The sequence below is a fragment of the Alexandromys fortis genome, unplaced genomic scaffold (assembly GCF_014885135.2).
Source record: "Alexandromys fortis isolate MF-2015 unplaced genomic scaffold, M_Fortis_MF-2015_v1.1 scaffold_82, whole genome shotgun sequence".
NCBI lineage: Eukaryota > Metazoa > Chordata > Mammalia > Rodentia > Cricetidae > Alexandromys > Alexandromys fortis.
The window spans coordinates 4377754-4403172 of NW_026067963.1; the positions used below are offsets into that span (position 1 = coordinate 4377754).

At 39.7% G+C, this 25419-nt stretch overlaps 1 protein-coding gene across 2 annotated transcripts in view; it reads left to right on the top strand.

Annotated features, from left to right (window-relative positions):
- Ppm1a (protein phosphatase, Mg2+/Mn2+ dependent 1A) overlaps window positions 1-25419 on the top strand; it is a 49455-nt gene that overhangs the window by 8854 nt on the left and 15182 nt on the right. For both annotated transcript variants that reach the window (XM_050153582.1, XM_050153583.1), the window contains exon 2: window positions 23228-24081. In XM_050153582.1, the coding sequence (XP_050009539.1) occupies window positions 23248-24081 (834 nt within the window). In that variant the 5' untranslated portion in view covers window positions 23228-23247. The remainder of the gene's footprint in view (window positions 1-23227; window positions 24082-25419) is intronic.

Below are 25419 nucleotides of genomic sequence, written 5' to 3' on the forward strand. Positions count from 1 at the left end.
CTAAAGGTGACTCAATGTATACAGGAGAGTGGTTATAAGTTCCATGAAGATTCTACACCTTCTTAAATGAGGGATGTGTGGAATCCTACAACCAATGCCTTGTTAAGTGCCAGTGGATAGCTTGGTGAACCTAAGTGACATTGCAGAATCATATCTATAGATTTAAAAATAGTCTGAAAATGCTCCCAAGTGGGTTCTCTTGTTATTCCTGGAACTGGAATTTTAAAAGCTGAAGGTTAGCATTTCTGAATTGTGGGTTTCTGCAGTTAGAAGGAGTAAGTACATAATTGTCATCCTCTGCAAGAATCTCTTCAGAAAGGATGTGTGATGATGCTTAGCTTTTCATTTCTCGGGCTTTAGAAGTTAAAACCAAAGATGTTGGCCTGGCCCAGCACTGTTGAGATGGAGGAGTAGAGTTGGTATTGTTGAGTGGCTGAGAGCCGGAGTGGAGTCGTCTCTGAGCCGGTGGACCAGCAGAGCCTCACGAAAGGCTCCACAGAGGAGAAGGAGGGCAGAATCAGCTATTTACTTAATTTTAGGTCTGTTTTCTTTATCTGTCAAATAGAACTTTATATTAGAAGGTTGTCTTAAAAATATGGTGGAATAATTATGTAAACACTTTCATTGAGCCAGGTGATGATGGTGCACACCTATAATCCCAGCACTTGGGAGGCAGAGACAGGTGGATCTCTGTGAGTTCGAGGCCAGTTTGGTCTACAGAACGAATTCTAAGACTGGCTCCATAGCTACCGAGAAGCCCTGACTTGAACCCCTGCCACTCCCCAGAAAAAGAAAAAGACTTGTATTGGCCATGGTGACTCACACCAGCACCTGGTGTGATCTTGTAAGTTTCATGCCAGCCTGATCTATATAGGAAGCTCAAGGCCTGCCAAGGCTACATAGCAGGGTCTTGTCTCAGAAAAGGGGGTGGCAGGGTGCTTGAAATTTTCTATCATAAAAAAAGTACCAAATAATTGTTAGCTATTATGGAATCTTATTTTTTTTTTCTTTTCTTTTTTTCTCTTGTTTTTCCTGGAATTCATTTTGTAGACCAGACTGGCCTTGAACTCACAAGATTGCCTCTGCCTCCCGAGTGCAGTGATTAAAGGTGTGTGCCACCACACTGGGCTAAGTTTATGGAATCTTAAGATACTTAGGGTTGAGTGTGAGTAGAAAATTGAGAACATACTGTAAAGACTGTTGGGTATATAGAGTTTTCATATGCACAGAATGAATGTCAAGTAAAAGAAAGTTAAGTATGAAAATTTTACCTGGCTGTCTGGAGTTGGAAAGGGTCATCCTGGGTTTGGAGTTGGTAATTAAGCAATAGTAGATGATGAAATTGGTGATAAAGAATAGCAGCAATAAAGCAAAGCTGAGACTAATCAATAAGTAGGGAAGAGTTGAGTTGCTAATTTGAAGAGGAGTTAAATTTCATGGTTAGAAACAAGCAGAAAAGATTCTGGGTTTTTTTTTTTTTTTAACTCATCTTTATAATGGACAGTAAGGCTTTGTGTCTGTCATGGGTTGTTCAAGGCTGAGCACGCTAGATCCTGCTACCTCAGCCCAGACCAGCACCAGTGCTGTAACTGGTCTCTGTCCCTTTAATCCTGTACCACCACCAATCCAGTCTATAAATACAAAATTCTCCCCCTAATACCATTATTCATAGTTTCCCTCTCCTCGTTCTTCAGTAATTCCTTCTAGTGCCTTCTATGATTAGATACCAGGCCATCATTTTTCTATTAAGCTGGACCCTTGTCTCTGGAGTGCATCCATTACTTTTCTTGCTAGGATTTTCCTTATACTAATTTGCAGTCGGGAATTTGCCCCGGCCACCCTTCTTTTTTTAAATCAAAGCTCATTCTTAATAGTATAACTGTATTATTTCTGTGGCTTTTAAGTCATGTATTTTACTTCTAGGGATGTGTATTTTAGTTATGCTTGATTCTGAAAGGGAAAACAAAATAATTTATTTCCAGGGCCTACTGCTATGCTATGTGGCTCGTTAGACGTTCAGATATTTGGTAAGGAGTAATCAAGGTCTGTCTGACATGTGAGTTCCTGCTAGAGGAGGTGGAGTAGCCTGTGAGCTTCCTGATAGCAGACATATGACTTGTGAACAGAGATGTTTTAAGTGTGAAGGTTACATAAATCTGAAGTGGGACAAGATTCTTATTGGTATGGAGGTTAGGGTCTCTGATTACAGACTTGACAGCTTCACTTTAACATCTTTGGACTTTGGGGGTTAATAGGACATTTATGATCGATCATACATTTCTTTTCAGGATATCTGTCAATGCAAATATTATGTCATAGTTGTCCTTGTAATAACAGGGGAATTATATAGTCACAGGAATTTTACAGTGCATTCGTTAAAGAAAAGTTATCAACAGATTTAATTTCAACCAGTTTGCTAACATGTAATCTGTTCATATAGACCTCCAAGCTAAGCTTTACAAATTTTTTTTACAAATGTACAAATTGTAAACTAGCTCTAGTATTTAGAAAATGTGTTAATATTCTCTTACTAGATTTTAAGTAATTCCTTATAATTAGTGACTTCAATTTATTTATTGACTATGATCCTAATGAGATCAGAGTCATGACTTAATCTTTATGTGCTTTTTATTTTTCTGACCTTGACACTGACTAGTAACAACAAGCATTTGTATAACAGGAACCGCTAAATGATATTTCCAATTATCACTTTAAAGCTTTGCAATATTTTTATGAGATAGATAGCATTATTAGTTATATCCTAACAAACAAGGAAATTGAGGCAGCTTTAAAGCCAAATGCATATTCTGGGACTTTTGAAACTAACTCTAAATGTGGGTTATTGCACTTTTATTACTGCTGTTGGAAGTCTGTGGGTGGTAGTGGTGTGTCAAAGTCTTTGTATACAAAGGACATGACCTCAGTTCTATTGTACCAAGGATGTAACTCTTGTGATGAGTTGGAATCTAAGATGGCTGTGTACACTTCTAAAACACATCACTATGTCACATCAGCTTCCTTTAGAACTTTTCACCAAGCAGAGCTACACACACACACACACACAAGATATGTAGGGATCTAGTACAAAAGAAAGTCCTTGAAAACTGGGTCCTATCTTTACTCATTGGAAATAGATCCTCATTGTGTGCCTGTTTAATCTTTTCAGTCTCTTCTGGTTTCTGATTACATGGCAAAAATTGAATGTGAGCCAGAAATATGTCAGACTGTGAGAAAGCGTAGGTCATGTGTAATTTAGTTTAAATTTAGACTGGTGCTTTGCATTCATCTATGATGTGACTGTCTGAAGTAGAGATGGAGAAAATAATTTTTATTCATGCTATATGTATCTTAATTATTTTAGTGAATATGTTATTCAAGAACTATCTGTCTGTTCTCTTTCAAAGAATACTGTAATTGATTACCAGCTTTGAATGCCTAAATTCTTAGTGCTATTTCCTGTAGTATGGTTGGTTGAAAATTTGACCAAATTTGCTTTTACATCTATAGGATATGGTTTGCCTTCCTTTGTTAACAGAATTCCATAGTGAAAGACAAGTAAAGCGTAGTTATGTATTTTGTCATGTTTTCTATGCAAATCTCATTTAATCAGGCTTTAGAAAAACATCTTTGCAGCTTGTCATCATACCTCAGAATGGTGTAGTAGGGAGTAGGTTGATTGTCCTGCCTGGAATATGGTAGACAGTTAACATTGAGATAGGGAAGACTTGAGATGTCAGGCAGATCTTGGAAGTGGCAGGTTGTTACAAGAAGCGAGCCGCCTGGCTAGCTTACACATGAAATAATCACATAGAAACTGTATTAATTTAAACACTGCCTGGCCCATTAGCTCTAACTTTTTATTGGCTAACTCTTACATCTTAGTTTAACCCATTTCTATCAATCTGTGTATCACCACGAGGTCATGGCCTACCAGAAAAGTTTTAGCACATCTACCTCCAGCTGCAGATTCATGTCGTCTTCCTGACTCTGCTTTCTTTCTCCCAGAATTCAGTTCTGTCTTCTCTGCCTACCAAGTTCTGCCCTATCAGGCCAAGCAGTTTCTTTATTGATTAACCAATGAAAGCAACACATAAACAGAAGGACCTCCTACACCTGCAGGTTCTGTTCTATGGTCAGCCTACAGTCTGCCCCATGTGAGTTTGGATCTTTCATCTCTGTAATGATGCTTCCTTCTGCTTCTGGTCAGTCACAGAACTGCGGATGAGGCTGAGGGCAGTAGGAAAGCAGTGCTCCTCTAGTATAATTCCAAGACCACACCGAGAGAGTGGCTCCTGCTCTCATTAGTTAGTCCTTGTCGTGTCTGAATTGCCTTATAATTTTTAATTACACCATCTACAACTCTGGTGAGTTGGGGATCTCACCAGGTTGACCAGGCTGGTCTCCAAACAACACAAGAGACATCACCACCTTATTCTCCATCCCCCTTTCTTTCTTTTTTATTTATTTTTATTTATTTATTTTATTTTATTTTGCAAGACAAGGTTTCTCTGTAGCTTTTGGTCCCTGTCCTGGAACTAGCTCATGTAGACCAGGCTGGCCTCGACTCACAGAGATCCGCCTGCCTCTGCCTCCCTAGTGCTGGGATTAAAGGCGTGCGCCACCACCGCCCAGCCTCCCTCCCCCTTTCACATGTGCACTGCCATGCCCTGTTGTAGGAGGCTGCTTGTTCATTCCCGGCCACCCACACTCTGGAAATAACCACTCAAAAACTGTATTAATTACAACGCTGCTTGGCCGATTAGCTTATACACATTTTTAGCTCACTCTTAGCTCTTAAATTAACCCATTTCTATTATTTTATATTTTATCACGAAGCTTGTGGCCTACCAGCAAGGTTCTGGCTGCTGACTTGAGTCTTTTCTTGTGGCTCCATGGCGTCTCTCCGACTCCACCTTTTCTCTCCCAGCAGTCAGTGTAGTACCCCCCTTCCAGCTCTACTCTCCCCTATCACAGGCCAAGGCAGATTCTTTATTAACCAATAAAAGCAACGCATATACAAAAGGACTTCCTACACCAATGCCCTGCTCAGTGTTTTCATATTTATGATGTATTATTGTTTCTGTGGTGATGGAACAGAATGAACTGTGCATTCTGTAGCCTAAGCAAGATGGAAATGGTTGAGACACTGTTGACAGATCAGCTTCCATAAGATTATCTCCTTCTGTAGAAAAGAATCACTGGGCAAGTCAAGATGGTTGCTGCCATTCATTTCCTCCACTCATGTATCCTAATCCTATTAGGTATTAGCTTCTGCTAAATACTGACCAAAAGCCATGCTCTCTTCCTTTATGAATCTGAAATGTAAAGGGGGAGATTGCTCTGGCAGTGAGTGCTACTAAGGGAGATACAGGCTGCTATGAGCATGAGGCTATTGGTGGATCTGTTTCCTGAGACAAGGAAAATGATAGGGACATGATGCTCCTTTTGGGCTATGCCATTAGAGGCGAGACTATCCAAACTAGGCTGCAGTTAGATAGGATTTTTTTCATCGTAAGTTTTTTTTTTTTTAATATTTATTTATTTATTTATTAAGTACACAGCATTCTGCCTGCGTGTATGCCTGCAGGTCAGAAGAGAGCATCAGATCTCATCACAGATGGTTGTGAGCCACCATGTGGTTGCTGGGAATTGAACTCAGGACCTTTGGAAGAGCAGGCAGTGCTCTTAACCTCTGAGCCATCTCTCAGCCCTCATCGTAAGTTTTTATTCTTTCTTATTTTCCGGGTACTCCATCTTACTTATTAGAAAGTATGTGTGCCCGTGTGTAGATTCAGTGACTGTTTGGTTAGGAAGACACATCTACACAGAAGTCTTTTCAGAGCAGCTGCTATTGGCTTTCCTAGAGGAGACATTTCATGTGTAAAATATTTAGAACCCCATATACTTCATTTGTTGATGAAGCATTTCTTGCCTTAACTATTAAATAAGTTACATTGCTCCCCTCTTATGAGCAATATACAAGGTTTTTAGCAAATATTGAAGATGTTCAGTTGAGGGACTTGTTTTTAGCAAACAAAAAGTATATTGGCTTAGTAAGTCAACTATTGTTTTTTGGGTCAGCCAAATCTTATCGTTATGCAAGGATTAAAAATTACCAAACTATGAGTTCGAGACCAGCCTGGTCTACAGAGCTAGTTCCAGGACAGGCTCCAAAGCCACAGAGAAACCCTGTCTCGAAAAAAAAAAAAAAAAAAAAAAAAAAAAAAAAAAAAGAAAAAGAAAAAGAAAAGAAAAAAAAATACCAAACTAGGAATTAGCTATATTTTAAAATTTGTATTCAAAACTGATAAATTTGGATCAGTTAACAGATGAGATTGTGCATATCAAACATTCTTAGAAAACTTCACAGATGAAATAGCTCTGTCCCATTTAAATCTAAATGAATCAGTCTCTAATTTTTATGGTCACTACTATTTTTTCAGGCAGTTATTCAATATATTTGTAAAATTTACTTTAAAAAATTGTATGAGGGGCTGGAGAGATGGCTCAGCCGTTGAGAGCATTGCATGCTCTTCCAAAGGTCCTGAGTTCAATTCCCGGCAACCACATGGTGGCTCACAACCATCTGTATTGCGATCTGATGCCCTCTTCTGATGTGCATAAGGACAGAGCACTCATGTTACATAAAATATATAAATAAATAAACTTAAAAAATTTTTTTAAAAAAGTTGTGTGAGATACACCTAGGTAAAACTTGAGGCAGTGACCTTATGCAATATGCAATCATCTCAACAGGTCTAGAAGATAATTGCTTTTTTCTTTTCTTAAATGAATCATAGGTAACAAAACTCTAAAAAATCTGTACAAACTGACTAGCTGGGATACCTGTAAATTTGTACCTAGTCTGGCAACTGATTCTTTCTTAATAATTCAGGGCTTAGAAAAATGACCTTTAGCAGAGTAGACCTTTGTTTTACTTTGATTGGTTCAATTAGTTGATTCTAGTTTCATTCTGAATTTTTTAAAAAGCTTTTATTTGGGGGCCTATTTAATACAGGGGTTCATTTGCATTAGAATTATTTAAAGCTGCTGGGCTGTGGTGGCTCACCAGCGTTTGGGAGGAAGAGGCAGGTAGATCTCTGAGTTCAGGGTCAGCCTGGTCTACAAGAGCTAGTTCCAGGACAGGCTCCAAAGCTACAGAGAAACCCTGTCTTGAAAAACCAAAAACAAACAAACAAAAATTATCAACAGCTTTTTGTTGTTGAAATATTTAATTGAAAAAATATTTAAGTGAGGCTATACCATGAAATATTGGGCAGCCAAGAAATTATCCAGTAATTTCTTTCACCTTTAGAAAAACAAATACAAGTCTTTTCTCTATTAGTATGTCTATTAGTATTTTCCATATTAGTATAGCCATTTTATGTTAAAATACAGAAAAAGCTTTAGTGATAGTCTATAGCCATTTTATGTTAAAATACAGAAAAAGCTTTAGTGATAGTCTTAAACAGCTTTATAACTCACATCATAAATTTGCCTATTTAAAGTTTATAGTTGAGGCTTTTTTGTGTTCACAGAATTATGCAGCCATTATTATAGTTGTGCTGTGTGCTTGTTTTTAAACTGTTTGGGGGACAAGATTTTTTGGCTAGATTGTTTTTTTGGGGAGGGGACAGGATCTTAATACTGCCACCCAAACTGGTCTCCAGTTCCTGGGTTTCATCAGTCCTCCTACCTCAAGGAACTGAGACCACAGTTGTGTGCTGTGCTCCCTTTCCCCACTTTTGTTAGTGTTTTCACGGTCTCTAAGATAAACTGTACCTCCAGCAGTCAGTCCCTGTTCCTTTCTCTCCTGTTTTTAAAAATCTCTTTGTTGCTTTTCTGTTTATAGATTTGTCTATGTGAACATCTTATATAAGGCAATGCAGGTAACTTTGATCAATGTTTTAATTTTTAAACTCAGGAGACATAAATGCTTGCAGGAGAGCTAGTTATAAGTAAACCCTCCCAATAATGATCACTGCTTTCTTGTCTGACGAGGAAAAAAATACATGGAAATTCAGAGATTGTGTCCAGATTTAAATCAAGAATTCAACTTGTCTCTCGTAACTGAATGTGTGCTGTAGGCCGCTAGTGCTTTTGGTGGTTGCTCAGTTGCTTCTGCTTTTTAAAATGCTACTGTTGTAGTCTTTTTGTTTTTCCTCCCCTTAGTCTGAAACTCAGACTTCCCTGAGTTCCACTGAAATGGTTTTCTTTGCAATGTCAGCCTTGGATTTAACTGTTCTTCTTTGGTCCTAAATTCTATAAGGAAAACTTAAAAGCAAGATGGGTACATTGTGTAACATTGTTCCAGGTGTGAAGGAGTATAATGGTAAGAACGGAATTAGAATGGCTGTTTGGATCTCCATCACACTGAATTTATGGACAATAGAATAAAACTTGAAGTTGTTTATAGTGTTTTTTATTTTTATTTTTCAAGTCAGGGTTTCTTGTGTAACAGCCCTGACTGTCCTAGAACTAGCTCTTGTAGACCAGGCTGTCCTCGAACTTACAGAATTTACAAGAGATCTGCCTGCTGCTGGGTTTAAAAGTGTGCGCCACCACCTCCTGGCTATAGCAATGTTTTAATAAACAGAGTTTGCCTAAATATCAGAAGGGCAAAGCTAAGCCACTATAGGTGAGGCAATGGTAGCACAGGTCTTTGATCCCAGGATTTAGGAGACAGAGGCAGAAGGATTGAGTTCAAGGGCACCTTGGGCTGCACAAGATCAATGCAGAAACAAATCCAAGTGGTAGTGCCTCACACCTTTAATGCTAACACTAGTGGAGACAGAAGCTGGTCTGCTTAGTCTGCAGTCGCCCAGCCTTGGTAGAGGCAAGACTTCTCGGGTGGATACTTTGGTTTTTTGTTTGTTTGTTTTGGTTTGGTTTGGTTTTTGGGTTGAGCCCCAATACCTGTCTCTGGGTTTTTATTATTCTTGCTACAGTTGTTGAAGAAAAGAATAAAGCTGGGCATTATAGGATACAACTATAATACCAACACTTGGGAGGCAGAGGCAAACCAATCTCTGATTCAAGGCCACACCTGGTTTACACAGCAAGTTCTAGGCTATCCAGGGCTACAGAGGAGACCCTGAGAGAGATGGGGAAGGAAGAGGAGCACTTCAAGCAAAAAAGTAATGTGATAAACGTCACAGACGGAGGAGTTTGGAAACAGTGCTGTGTGATCCCAGTCATACTTCAGTGACAGACAAAATTAACTACCTTTCTGAACTTTCTAGACCCTTGTTTAGGAATTTTGAAGGTGAGCAATAGTCTTGTCTGACATTACCCAAGCTATTCAGTTTGGAGCTAGTGAATAGTAAAGCCATAGAGTAACCTTAAAATAGGTTTTTGGAGGAATTTCCCAGAGGACTCAATAGCATCTGCCTGGGTTTGAATACTGCTCACACTGGGTTGTGATGCATTTAATTTAATTATTCTTTATTGATAAGAACTTGGGAGGCAAATATTGGAATAAGAACCTGAGTGATCAGGAACAAGACAAGGTTGGCCACTCTCTCCTTATCTATTCAATATAGTACTTGAGGTTCTAGCTAGAGCAATAAGACAACAAAAGGAGATCAAAATGTGACAAGAAGAGGCCAAACTCTCACTGTTTGCTGATGATAGGATAGTTTACATAAGTGACCCCAAAAGTTCTACCAAGGAACTTCTACAACTCACAAACACTTTCAGTAATGTAGCAGGACACAAGATTAACTCAAAAAAAAAAAAAAAGTCAGGAGCCCTCCTGTACACAGATGATAAATGGACTGGGAAAGAAATCAGAGAAACATCACCATTCACAATAGCCACAAATAACATCAAATGGCTTGGAGTAACTCTAACCAAACAAGTGAAAGACCTGTATGACAAGAACTTTAAATCTTTGAAGGAAGAAATTGAAGAAGACAACCAGAAAATGGAAAGATTTGCAATGCCCATAAAAATCCCAACAAAATTTTTCACAGACCTCAAAAGAACAATGCTCAATTTCATATGGAAAAACAAAATACTCAGGATAGACAAAAGAGTCAGTACAATAAAGGAACTTCTGGAGGCATTATAATCCCTGACTTCAACTACAGAGCTACAGTACTGAAAACAGCCTGGTATTGGCATAAAAACAGACAGGAGGACCAATGGAACCAAATAGAAGACTAGAATGTCAATCCACACACCTACGAACACCTGATTTTTGACAAAGAAGGAAAAAAAGAAAGCATACTTAACAAATGGTGCTGGCATAACTAAATATCAGCATGTAGAAGAATGAAAATAGATCAGTAGATCTATCACCATGCACAAAACTCAAGTTCAATGGATCAAAGACCTGAATAGAAAATCAACCACACTGACTTTCATAAAAGAGGAAGTGGGGAGCACACTTGAATGCATTGACACAAGAGACCACTTTCTAAATACAACCGCAGTAGCACAGATACTGAGAGAAACAACAAATGGGATCTCCTGAAACAGAAGCTTCTGTAAAGCAAAGGACACAGTCAACAAGACAACATGACAGCTTACAGAATGGGAAAAGATCTTTACCAACCCAATACTAGACACAGGGCTGGTCTCCAAAATATACAAGGAATTCAAAAAATTTGTCATCAAAAGAACAAATAATCCAATTTTGAAAATGGGGTACATGTTAAAGGAGGCTGCTTGTTTGTTTCCTGGCTGCTCAGACCCAAACTGCTTGGCCTATTAGTTCACAGTTCTTGTTGGTTAGCTCTTACATCTTAAATTAACCCATTTCGATTAATCTGTGTATTGCCACATGGTTGTGGCTTACTGATAAGGTTCCCATGTCTATTTCCTGTGGTGGGCACATGCCTTCTCCCTAACTCTGCCTACTCTCCCGCTATTTGCTTGGAATTTCCACCTTGCCCTTTTCGGCCCTGCAATAGGCCCAAAGCAGCTTCTTTATTAACCAATGGTATTCACAGCATACAGAGGGGAATCCCACATCATGTACAGACCGAAACAGAGAATTCTCAACAGATGAATCTAAAATGACTGAAAGACACTTAAGAAAATGTTCAACACCATTAGCCATCAGAGAAATACAAAACAACTCTGAGATTCCATCTTATACCTGTAAGAATGGCCAAGATCAAAAACATTGATGATACTTATGCTGGAGAGTATGTGGGGTAAAGGGAACACTCCTCCATTGCTGGTGGGAGTGCAAGCTGGTACAGCCCCTTTGGATATCAGTATGGCAATTTCTCAGAAAATTAAAAAAACAACCTTCCTCAAGACCCAGTAATACCACTTTTGGGTATATATCCAAAGGATGCTCAATCGTAACACAAGGACATGTGCTCAACTATGTTCATAGCAGCTTTGTTTGTCATAGCCAGAACCTGGAAACAACCTAAATGCCCCTCGACCAAAGAATGGATAAGGAAAATGTGGTACATTTACACAATGGAGTACTACGTGGCAGAAAAAATAACATTTTGAAATTTTGGACAAATGGATGGATCTAGGAAACATCATATTGAGTGAAGTAACCTAGACCCAGAGCTACAAATATAATATGTATTCACTCATAAGTGGCATTTAAGCATAAAGAAAAACCAGCCTATAATTCACAATGCCAGAGATCCTAAACAACAGTGAGGACCCTAAGAGAGAAATACATGGATCTAATCTACATGGAAAGTAGAAAAAGACAAGATACTCTGAGTAAATTGGAGCATGGGGATCATGGGAGAGGCAGGAAGGGGAGGGAAGAAAAACATATAGCTCAATAAAAAACAATTAAGAGAACCTGAAAGCAGCAAAAACAAGTGAGTGGTGACCTCCTCTGTCATTCCTCCATCCAAAGGGGCTGAGACCTCTCTCTACTTCTGCTCCCTATCTGTCTTCAGTCCTTCGAAACCTCTATGGTTAATTTTTTCTAGCTCTGTCCTTTAATTCAGAGCAATTTTTTTGGCAGAACATGATCAAAATATCACACAACAGGATTACTTTGGAAGTCCCTCATTAGCCAGCAAATTAGAGCTAATTAGAAAATTACTCAGTGGGGGAAAAGAAAGACTGGTTTAGTCAGAATTATTAGTGAGATTTTAGGGTCAGTCAGTGAAAGTGCCCTTCAGAAGTCAGAAAGCCATGTAATGTAGAATTTGAAGTCAGTAAAGTGCTATGGTAAAGAAATTGGAAATTTGAGGGTGCAGGGTATGAACTATCAGAAGTCATACTATATGTGTGATGACTAGTTGGATACTATAGAGTAAACATTGTATTCAGCTTTTTTGTTTTTTTGGTTTGGGGTGTGTGTGTGTTTTGAGACAGGGTTTCTCTGTAGACTAGGCAGGCCTGGAACTCACAGAGATCCGCCTGCCTCTGCTCCTGGAGTGCTGGGATTAAAGGTTTGTGCCACCACTGCCCGGTTTATATTCACTTCTTTAGATTAGAAATAGTGTCAAGAATATTTTATGTCTAGTTTATTTTATGTATATGAGTGTTGAATGTGCATGTATGTCTGTGAACCATGTGTGCTGGTGCCCTTGTGGTCAAAGGACGCACTGGATCCTCTGGAATTCGAGTAAACATGATTGTGAGCCACCATGTAGGTGCGGAGAAGCAAAGTCAGATCCACTGTGATCTTCTTAAATGCCAAACCTTCTCTCTAGCTCCGTGTATGTACAGTTTTTAAGGAGGTGATGAAAATAGGCTTTTACCCCTTCCCCCATTAGCTTATAAATTAACTTGTTTCGGCTTTTTTTGTTGTTGTTCTTATACAGAATAAAGGATTTGATTGACATCTTTGTACACATGTACACTGTACATGTACATTATCACTGTACTTTGCTCTCATAGGCGAGCCTCCTTGCTGTCTTTCCCCACTCCGCCTTCACTGGTCCTCTCTTTGAAGCAGTTCCTGTGGCAGTGTGAGGGCGTGTGTAAAGCATGCAGTGTTCGGCTTTTCCATTTTATTTCATTTAATAGGCCTTTCATGTTCCTACAGATATTTAGTTCTTTGTATTCAATATTGCCTAGTTTTTTTTTTGTTTGTTTGTTTTTTGCTTTTGTTTTTCGAGACAGGGTTTCTCTTTATAGCCTTGGCTGTCCTGGAACTCACTCTGTAGACCAGGCTGGCCTTGAAATCAAAGAGATCTGCCTGCCTCTGCCTCCTGCGTACTGGGATTAAAAGCGTGTGCCACCACCGCCCATTCTGCCTAGAATATTTTTTATATAATTCTTTTAAGGACCAAGTGGGAAATGTCTTGTTTTCTTAGAGCAAGTAGGGTTCTTTTTGGGCGTGGGGGCGTTTCAAGGCAGGGTTTCACTTTGTAGCCCTGGCTGGCTTGGAACTCACAGAGATCAGCCTACCTCTACCTCCCCAGTGCTGGGATTAAAGTCATGCCCACATCACCTGTTGAAGTTCATAATTTTAACAAAATTAACTGTTTTATATTGAACTTGTAATGGAAACGGGTTTATAATATGTGTATTATTTGTTTTAGTAATAAGGATGCTTTGTAAAGAATTTCCATATAAATCTTCATTAACTTTTATAAATTACTCTTATAAAAAACTAGGAGAAACTTATGAGTATTTATTGTTTTTTTAGCTAGTTAATGTGCAGATTACATTGGGTGTTTTGTTTTAAAATAATAATTGAATCAAGAGAAATCTAAGAAAATATTTATAATCCTGAGAGGGAAATTAGTGTGACATTCTAAAGATGTTGGCTTTGTAAACTACCAACTAATAGGCCTTGTCAGAAAATCTGAGCCACTAATATAAGTATGTCCAACATCAACATGGTGGCTCACAGTCACCTGTTAATTCCAGTTCCAGGGCATCTGGTGGCACAGATTTCTCCTTGATATAAAGTATTTAGAAAACATGAACTGTCAGAATATTTGCTAAACAAGATTTTGCTCATTGTAGGTGCCACTGCTTTCCTGTCTTTGAGTGTCTGCAGTAGGTGACACTAGGCACTCTGCCACCCCCTTCAACCAGGGAATCAATAGGAACACAGCCCAGTTAATAGACCTTGGGCTTCCGATGTTCCACAGCGCCTGCATCTTCATTCCTTAGAGCTGTTATCTATGTTTGTTACTCATTATTCTAACAGAGCTTGCTTATCCTTTAGAATGATACTAGTATGAGATACTTAAAAAAAAAAAAAAAAAAAAAACTCCTTTGCCAGTAGTGGGAATTATGAATAACCTTCAAGAAGACGGGAGAAATGGCTCAGGTAATATGCTTGGGCCTGACTCAACCAAAGAACTCATGCAAGGTTTCTGGCTCCTTCAGACATCCGAGAGTACCAAGCACAAATGATGCATATATATACATTCAGGCAAAACACCTATATATGTAAATAAATGTAAAAAACTTTGAAAAAGTAAGGTAATATGACTAGTGAGGTTGGTCATTGTTCCCTGTACTTACTAGTCATTTGTTTTATTATTCATTTAATCACTTGTTCATATCTTTTCTCTCTTTCATTTCTTTTGAAGGGTTTTTCCACTGGTGGAAGGTGGAGGATTAGGACTTTTAAGTTGCCTTGGGCCTCACCTAGCTCCACGCCCCTGACTACTGTAGACTCAAATCTCAAAATGATTCTTAAAAGAACCTTTTGCACATTTTAGAAATATTCATTTTTTGCAGATACTTAAAATTGCTTGCCCCTCTGAATTTTTTGTTGATTGTTCCTGTGTTATTTTGTTTTTGAACTGCATAGGGTCTTGCTGTCCTCAAATGTGTGACTCTTCTGTCCAGAAGGGCGCATCACTAAACATTCCCCTTACAGGTTTATGAGCTTTGTTTTGAGTATAAGAGTTTATCAGCTGCAGCTCTTTCCTCTTCCAGAGTTCGTATTTCCCTCTGCACCAACACTGCCGCTCTCAAAAATGCCCTTTCTGCCGTAAGACTATAGAAACCTTTCCAGGGGACCAGGATGGCTTTGTTATTAAATTCAAGACAGAACTCTTAAACTCTTGTGTTGTTTTTAAGGTGCGGGGTAGCCTCCCACTGCAGGGGTGGGAAAGATCAGCTGGTCTCACCATTGCTGAACCTGTTCCCACATTCCCTCAGAAATCATATAGTTCTCTCTCCCTCATCAGTTTTTTCTGTTTCAGCACCACTTCTTACTTGATTGTGCAAATTCTCATGATATTTGAGAATATGCCGGACATCCACTTGCTTGGTGTTTTTTCAAGTGTATTTTGAAAAATACATTTTTCATCAAGGTCTGGGAACCAAAAGGGCTACTTGTGATAGGCAGGGAAAGAATGTTTTCAGGAGGGATCATAGTGGGGAAAGGTAGTATGAGCAGTTGGTTAGATGGGGCCATGAGATGATGGTAAGAGCACTGACTGCTCTTCCAGAGGACCCAGGACACTTCCCAGCACCCACCTGGCAGCACACAATTGTCTGTAACTCCATTTCCAGGGGATCTGATGCCACCTTCTAGCCTCTGTGAGTACTGGGTAGGCTTGTGGCCCACAGACATACATCAGGCAGAACATTCATACACAAAGTAAAAGCACTCTCCCCCCCCCCCCAAAAAAAAAGGTATCACTCCAAAATGATACTTTGGAGTATCACTGCTTTTCAGAAAGGTTAGCTGGAAAGGCGGGTAGCTAGAAGAGTGTACACTGAGATATTGGTGGGTGACATGAATAGTGCTCGAGTGTCTCCAAGCATCATGTTTCAAGATCTGGTATAGAGGCACATTGTTTTAACCAGTACTCCTGAAACAGTGTGAGTGCAGGGCTCTGTGATCTGGAGACTGCTCTTATTTATATAGCCAGCCAGGGCTACTACGCGGAAACCCTGTCTCAAAAAAGAAAGTAGTCCCACCAATCAAAAGATGATGATGTGAAGATCCAGGGAAGATAATAGTGTGGGGGCCCAGAAAAGTAGCCTGGACTCCAGAGCGCTCACAGAAGGGTTCATCATGGACAAGAAACAGTCTCCATCAGAATAAAAATAGACGAGGCCAGAAGAGTTCTGAGAGGAGTTGGATCTTACTTCCCGACCACTACCATCTCTGTCCATTGCAGCTCTCCATTTTTCATCTTTATTTTTCATTTCCAGAAAACTATTTTCAGAATGCTGTTTTAAAAATTGATAGCCTCATTTAGTGTCATCTTGATAGGTGACTTCGGATTTGGAGTTAATACAGTCCGTTACTACAGCACGAATAATAAAACCCAGAGACAGATACTGGGGTTTGAGTGGAAGGTCAGAAAAGCAGAACAGCCAGCCACTGGAGAGACCTTTTACCTCTTCCTGTCTCCGCGGATCCTCAGACTCCACACTCCACTGAGTGCCTGTCTCTTCCTCTATATTCCTCTCTCCATCAGCCATATCACTCCTCTCTCCTAGTACTGGGATTAAAGATGTGAGCCACCACTACCACCTGGTTCTGTTTCTGGATCAATCTCATTGTAGCCTATGCTGGCCTTGGACTCACTGAGATTGTCTGCCTCTGTCTCCTGGGTCCTGGAATTAAAGGTGTGTGCCACCACTCCCTGGCCTTTATGGCGGACTAGTGTGGCTGTTTTGCCCCCGATCTTCATTCATAAGCTTTATTTATTAAAACACAAATAATGTACCACTATAACCACTTCTTGACTTTTGATGTCAAATACAGCCTTTTATGTGTAAGGTGCTACATGCTTCTGATGTATGTGGCCTTTAATCATAAATTTTAGATTTTTTTTCCCTCTCTTGAAAGTATAGGGATTTAAAAAATTATAGACTTATAGGCAAGGAATAATATTAACTCTGAAGGAGTTTTAATTTTGTTCTCTGACAACCCTGAGTACTTCATATCATCTTCAAACATATACCTCCCATATTTTAAGTTTTCTGTTATTGTATTTCCATGTACATGTGATGGCATGTGTAGAATTGGAGTGCAAATCTAGAAATACGGGTCCTCTTTTCAGCCTTACCTCTACTATTTCCCTGTACCTTCTTGTTTGTAAAATTAGATTTTGACAGATTGCTTCTGTGTTTATACCAGAACTAAATTTGTGAATATGTATTTCTGTTTTTGTATGTTTTCCCTTTTTATTAGCTCTTCCCTCCCAATCTGTTGCAGTTTTTTATGTGCTCCTCTCTCATTTCTATAGATAACCTTGAGGTAGCTGCCTTAATTAATCGTGGCTTAGGAAATTAAAAGTGTTTTGTGTGGCCAAGTTACCCTTTTCAGGGATGTGACAGTAAGCAGTTTGTGTTGCTTTCCTGAGCTGCAGCTGTTTGATGTGTTGCCCAACACTACTCGTCAGTGTGCACTTGAGAAGCCACTGACTCTGAGGACAGCAGCACTGATGGACCATGTGCAGTGCAGACATGGGTGGCTCTGGTGCTTTTCTGCACCTCTGCTTCCTGTGCTCTCAGCCAGGGCCTTTGCACTTCTTCTTTGGGCCTTTCTTTTCCATCTTTAGGTTCCTATCTCTTAGGCAGATCTATTCCAGATGCCCCCCCTTTTTTTTAATAACAATCTATTTTAATGCCCACCAAAGGCCCTCTAGTTCCCAACATCCTTCCTGTTAGTGCCAGCTTAGCAGGGCTCTTTGTTATTTGAGTATATCCTTGAATCTTACCAACCCCCGCTATAAATATCCACATTAAATGTTGCTTCTCAGCATGTAGGGCTCCATATGAGAATGATGCAGTACCAGTTGCTAAGAGAGTTTCATTTTCCCCATATTGTTTACATGGGTCTGTTTGACATAGAAACTTGGAGGATTGTTTCATTAGACTGTACACAGGCAAACAAATACTTGTAAAGTTTAATTCAATTTTTTTAAAGACTGCTCAAAATGGATTTGCATAGGGATGTATAGTATGGTATAGTATGGTATGGTATAGTACCGTTACAGGGAGTGGGGCCCCTTGTTCTGGCCACCTGACTAGCTTACACCCGAAATAATTACACAGAAACTGTATTAATTAAAACACTGCTTGGCCATTAGCTCTGGCCTCCTATTAGCTAACTCTCACATCTTGATTTAACCCATTTCTATTCATCTGTGTTCACCACAAGGTTATGGTTTACCGGGAACGATTTAGCATGTCTAACCTGGCGTCTCCATGGCAGCTCTCTGACTAGCTCTTTCTTCTTCCTAGCATTCAGTTCTGTCTTCTCCACCTACCTAAGTTCTGCCCTATCAGGCCAAGCAGTTTCTTTATTGATTAACCAGTGAAAGCAACACATAAACAGAAGGACCTTCTAAACCATAGTATAGTATAAATAGTATCCCCTTACTTATTTCTTATGCCTTTTAAGGAGCAGTCAAGTTGTTTCCATGTTTGGCTATTACAGTTTTCAGAGGTCAACAGTAAAATATGTAAAGCTTGTTAAAACTATTATTTATTCAATGTGATTCTGAGGGAATTAAACCTCTTGACTACTAGATTATTACATTAGCTTTGCTTGTGAAAGGCACAAGCTGCTGAGGGGTTGCAGGTGTAGTTTGCTATCGACTGTAACATACACCTGGGCATTGCAGGAAAGAGCAGGCAGTGGTTGACCTTTAATGAGTGAATTTCTCAATTTAGATGTTGGTTTCATTTTAAAGAATTCAAAATGTTTACCACAGCACTCTTGAAATTCAGATCAGCTGCTAATATTTGTGATGAGATGCAGTATGTATTCAAGTAGGTATAAGACTCAGAAACTGAGTTAAACTTTCATTCACACACACACACTTGTTCATTTGATAATTGTACTAAATAAAACACTGTGTAGTCATCCATGTATGCAAGAGGCCTATGCAAACAATATTTATATTAGTAAAGACTTTCTGACATAGTTATATAATCAGCATCATATTTTTATATAGTTTACAGTTGGCAACTTCACTAAGTTTTTATAAATTATTCAAACTCTTAAGTAGATAAGATTCATAAATTGCATACTTTAGTTTTGCGGAATTAATTTATTTGGTAATTTTATATGCATATCTGGTAAATAAGTCCTGGACTTGTTTCTAAAGGGGAGAGTAAGGTCTCTGTTATGCAAAGTGAAAATCTAGATTTGCTATTTGTAGGAATATATTAGTGATTGAATAGTATTATTTTGCTCAGTGCCTTCATTCTTACCAGACTGACTGCATTGAAGTATCATTTAGAGGGTCATATTAATAAGTCTGCTGCACAGTGAAGAAATCGAGGGATGCTAGTCTAGATAGGCATCTATCTAGATTTGTTAATCATCTAGGTGTCTTAATCACAACTCACACATAACTGGCTAGTCAACCTTGCAAGGCAGTTCACACCCAGATGAGGCAACTTGGCTGTTGGCCTTTAGTAGGTAACTTAATGGCTCACTTTCTTCATTGGTAAGATAGGGGTATAATAATGCCAATATTGGCATAATGATTTAAAAACAATACATTAATAAAACTTCTGAATAGTGCTTGGCTGGTACCCCTCCCCCACATGCACCCAGTCTCTGTGAGATGTTACTTCTAGGCCAGTAATCATTCACTAATACCTTCTCCAGTTGTTGAGAGGTGAGGGTGTGGGCTCTAGGTTTTAAGAGAATGTCATGTGCTTTTAAAACATGTCTTGGTTTGGTTTTCTTTGGACCTCTCGGTAGAGAAGTACCCTTTAGAGGAAGTGGTGTTCTCAAGTCCCTTTGTCCCTTTAATACAGCCAAACTCCCATGTTGGACTTCTTCCTGAAGCCATGCTGTCTCTTTTTCTTTCCAGAGAGAAACCAGTAGTTTTATATGCTGTTGAGTTTCTGCTGTTAGGCTCTGAGTGCTGGGGGCACACCAATGGAAGTCCCTGTCCTCACGGAGTTTGCAGCCACTGTCCTTAAGCTGACTGCTGCCCTCATTATATGTACTGTACTGTGTATTATGTAGAATTGCTTTGCTGCATTCCTCAAGATACTGCCTTTTGTTGGGAAAAAATAGAATTAAATGTCTATTGTTAAGTGCTATCTACTGTACTTTCTAATCAAGTTATTTCCAGTGTTTGCCATTTATAGCTTTTAGTAATGGTCACTACACATTTTCTTGGTAGATAGGACAGTTTCTTTAAGATGCTGTATGTCAGTCAGGTTCTTTAACCAACTACAGTTAGAATCATGGTGTGCTTGAGCCTGTTAATGCAAGTGAACATGTGGAGCAGAAACCTTACCTTTGCTCCCTTACTCCAGCCCTATAAGATACAGGTCAGACACAGCCACAGAGGTGACTCCATCACCTGGGCATTGCCTGCCCTTGCTAGCGCACTACTCTGGAACGGCCATAGGATCGCTGTGCTGTCGTGTAGTGCATCTTCCAGCTTTTGCTGTTAGTACAGTCACTGGAGTTCCTGTTTTCCTCACACTCTACCTGCTTCTGGTGTGTCAGGCGGGCAGGAAGTGACTTTCTTAATCACCTCCCCTATTTCTAATAATGTGTTTAAAGTATGTTTTAAAGTATATTACACAAAGAATAAATGTGTAGCTCATTAGTAGAATAGCATTAGTGAGGTTTGAGTTAATCACTACCACTCCCAAAAGTATATTATGTACAAAGCTGGTGTCCAGGAGAAAAACATTATTATAACTGACTCCCTTGCTCTGGTAGAAAAATAATACTATATAAGCATTGCTTTATAATAAACAGCTTCACTATATTAAGTGTGGGTATTGTATTAGACATGCTGCAAGTGCATTATACATTTATTCTTTGTAAGGATCCCAGAAGATTAGCACCTATGCCAGGCATGATGGTACACACCTTTAATCTCAGCACTTCAGAAGCTGAGACAGGTGGATTTCTGTTAGTCTCAGGCCAGCCAGAGCTATACAGTGAGACCCTGTCTTTTGATGTTTTTTTTTTTTTTTTTTTTTTTTTTTTTGAGACAGGGTTTCTCTGTGCAGCCCTGGCTGTCCTGGAACTTACTCTGTATAGATAAACTGGCCTCAAATTCAGAGATCCCTGCCTTTGCCAGAGATTAAAAGTGCTGGGATTAAAGGCATGAACCACCATACCCAGCTGTCTTTAAAAAGAGTTTAGCTAGGTGGTGGTGGTATACACTTTTAATCTCAGCATTCAGGAGGTAGAGGCAGTCAGCTCTCTCTGAGTTCAAGGCCAGCCTGGTCTACAAAGTGAGTTCCAGGACAGCCTAGGCTGTTGTTACACAGAGAAACCCTGTCTCGGACAAACCCTGTCTCGGCGATGTGGGGGATTAGCGCCTTATTACACAGATGAAGAAAGCAGTTCAGAAAAACTAGTATGCTTGCTGTGGTCACACTGTTACAAAGAGATAGAGCTGGTCAGGTCTAACTTTATAACTTGTATTCTTCGGTGCTTGGTTCCATTGGGAAAGTCTTATGAGTCTGTGGTTCATGATCTTTCTTTTGCTTTGTCTATGAAATGAGCTTCAATTTGAATTTTACTCCCCCCCCACCTTCGAGTAGTTATTTCTAGTAATCATATTTTGAGCTGTTTTTCTCTTTGACTCTTAACCCATTGGCGTCTTTTCCCATCCCTCCCCGCCATTTTGGAGGGTTTGATGGACAGTGAGGCAGTTTCTCTATGATGTATGTAGTCATGGTTGTCCTGGAATGCTTCTCACAGAGATGCCTGCCTCTGCTGGGATTCTAGGCATGAGCCACTACACCTGGCTTTACCTCGTCTTTTACACTTTTTGTGTAGTTCATCTGATTTTTTCCCCCTATGCTCTGCAACTTTGGTATGCTTTATAAAATCACAAAGGAATTTTAAAACTGTAATCCTTTGAGTTTTTATTGAGTGTGTGTGTGTGCGCGCGCATGTGTGCACACACATCTGCACACAGTGGAAGCCAGAGAACTTGGAGGAGTTTTGAGCTTTCTTTCTGTTCAGTTGGTTAGAAGGAAAAAGGAAGTAGAGGGGAGAGGATGTCTGCAAAAACAGAATTTTTTATTTCTTTCCCAAGGAGTTTCTATACTATTTCTCTTCTGAGTTTATCATTACTGGTATCTTTAGTCTCCTAGTTTCAGAACATCACCTGGACACTGTCCTTCCCTTATTATATACGTCTTCTCTACCTCCTTTCCAGTATTCTGTTTTACTTAAGATTTTCTTTAGTTTATAACTCATTTGATTACTTGGACTGAATTATTAAATGCATTATTAAAATATTGCTTGATCAAGAGCTAGCCTACGTCTTGACCCACTGTGTCTGCTTTGTGGGTCCATTCCAAATCAGGGAACTGGCTGGTAAGTGTTGGCAAAGGACTAGATGAGCCGAGCTAGACCCTTCAGATCTTTTATGATTTATACCTGGTGCTCATAAAGCATATAATAATGATACTTGTTATTACTGTTAGCTTAGTTATCAGATTAATTCTGTTAAATTTTTTGTATAATAAAATTTGTCATTAAAGCGCATTATTACTTGAAAATTGAAGCTGACCGCTTTAGTAACTGACTGGATTTGTCAAAGACTGCAAAGTGTGATGAAGGGAGTAGAATCTGAGCTGGACTTTAAAGGATAGATACAGGTGTTTTTTTTTTGTTTTTTTGTTTTTGTTTTTTTTCCTGTTAGTAAAGAGATGAGGCAGGGGATTCCAGCTAAGGAGTATGACCTGCACAGGGCTTAAAGAAAGGCACTGAAAGCTGGGCGGTGGTGGCGCACGCCTTTAATCCCAGCACTCACTCTGTGAGTTCGAGGCCAGCCTGGTCTACAAGAGCTAGTTCAGGACAGGAACCAAAAAACTACGGAGAAACCCTGTCTCGAAAAAAAAAAAAAAAGGCACTGAAAATTTGGACCAGTGTGAGTAATATACAGAGTTTTCTTGTTATGGAAACAAAATGAAATGGCTTGAAATCAAACTTTCAAAATTTCTTAGTACTCAGCTAAGGTTTCTGAAGTAGGAGATACTCATATGTCTTATGAATTAACTTTTTTATTGACACACAACATAATTGCAAGGTTACATATGATGCGTGCACCCTGGAATCTTGCCTGGTTCATGAAGTTAATGGTCACTGCTGGGTCTCCTTAGTATCAGAGAGAGGCAGACAAACTCCTTTTCGTGGTGACTTAGTTCCCTTTGCTGCTTGTCTAAATGAGCTCTATTCCATCAGCCGCCCCCTTTCTTGTTAACTGCACATTCCAGGTCAGTAACACAGTGCTTATGGCTGTAGCCCATGAGTCTTTACAATTTCCTATCTCAGAGGTGCTACAAAAGACTGTTGGGTGTGTGTTTTGTTTCAAAGACAGTTACTGACTTTCTTATTTCTCTTCCTTTACAGACCTAGAGGATCAAGTCATAATGGGAGCATTTTTAGACAAGCCAAAGATGGAAAAGCATAATGCCCAGGGGCAGGGGAATGGGTTGCGATATGGCCTAAGCAGCATGCAAGGCTGGCGTGTTGAAATGGAGGACGCACATACAGCTGTGATCGGCTTGCCAAGTGGACTTGAGACGTGGTCATTCTTTGCTGTATATGATGGGCATGCTGGTTCTCAGGTTGCCAAATACTGCTGTGAGCATCTGTTAGATCACATCACCAATAACCAGGATTTTAAAGGCTCTGCAGGAGCGCCATCTGTGGAAAATGTAAAGAATGGAATCAGAACAGGTTTTCTGGAGATCGATGAACACATGAGAGTTATGTCAGAGAAGAAACATGGTGCAGATAGAAGTGGGTCAACAGCTGTGGGGGTCTTAATTTCTCCCCAGCACACCTATTTCATTAACTGTGGAGACTCGAGAGGTTTGCTTTGTAGGAACAGGAAAGTTCACTTCTTCACACAAGACCACAAACCAAGTAATCCGCTGGAAAAAGAACGAATTCAGAATGCAGGGGGCTCTGTGATGATCCAGCGTGTTAACGGTTCTCTGGCTGTGTCAAGGGCCCTTGGGGATTTCGATTACAAATGTGTCCATGGAAAAGGTCCCACAGAGCAGCTTGTCTCACCAGAGCCGGAAGTCCACGATATCGAAAGGTCTGAAGAGGGTGATCAGTTCATTATTCTTGCATGTGATGGAATCTGGGATGTCATGGGAAACGAAGAGCTCTGTGACTTTGTGAGATCCAGACTTGAAGTCACTGATGACCTTGAGAAAGTTTGCAATGAAGTAGTCGACACCTGTTTGTATAAGGTAGCTAGACTTTTTCTCTTCAGTCAACTTTATGCCATTAATTACTGTTCCTTTTAATTATTGTGGAGCCTGTAGATATCAAAAATAAATTTTTGGCACAATTACAGGATACTCTATCAACTGTGAAAATACAAGGATACTTTAGAAACTAGCCAGTTACCATCTGTGCAAGAGCTGAATCTAAATGCTTGATCTTTAACCATGGGTACTTAAGCTTTTAGTACTATAAAAGACTATTAGAGAGAAAGAGGGTGGGGAGATCTGGAGCTCTGTATCTGTCTGTAAGCTCTGGATATGCTTTAGGACGCTGGTTGAGTGTTTCCACCACTCGAACATGAGTTCTGTAGCGTGAGAACAGCAGAGTTCAGTGAGTGTGGGTATGGGGCAATAGAAATAGCCTTGGTTGTGGGCGCAGAAGGACCTCGGTGAGACCCTGTGGCTGGAGGTCAGCTCGTGTTTCCTGGAAGAACAGAGATTGCCCTGTCTAGTGGGGCTGCTGGGAGGAGGATCAAATAGGCTCATGTACATAGAGAAGCAGATAAGGAAGCTGAAGACAGAGAAGGTTCTGTGGACTTAGGAGTCAAACAGACCTGGAATCAAGGCTTACCTCTGTTGCTTTTGTACTCTTCAGTCCTAAACAAGTTCAACCACTCTCTGCTATAAAATACAGATAATATATAACTTCTAGCCTCTATTAAGGATTTACATGTGCACACATGCTTGCCTGCATGTGTGCTCGTGTACACTCTAGTCTGATAGGTAATACATAGTCGATTCATGCTCGAGAACTCAGAACTCATTTCTACAATATTACACAGCTTTAGTCGCAGCCCCCAGACTAGAAAAGCTGGGGCCTTGGTTTAACATCAGTGTTGCTTGTGCCGCACTGTTGTATTTTGTCAGCGATGCTTGCTGACTACTATTTGAAAGCAAACGTTTATGTATCCACACATTCATCTCAATGTAAAATCCTAATTCTATTAGAAGTAGAATTTGTGTACCTTCCGCTTGTGTGTCTGTAAAGGGCAGCAGTGATAGTGTGCTGCAGTCTAGCTTCCTTATAAACGGTTTGAGGTATTCGTTTAATGTGTATAAGACCAATGTTTCCCTATAGCTGAATTAAATACTAAAGTAAGGAAAATGTAGGAAGGCTATCAATTCAAGTGTTCTATTTAAAAACAGTTTGGATAATGATTTGAATGTACTTCCTAAGTTAAATCAGTACTTTCATTATAAAAGTAATACATAATATGTATTACAAAAGTATAAACTTCTTCTAGTTTTCCTTCTGATTTCATATTTCTACTGCAGAAATAAATGCATTGACCGCACAGTGCA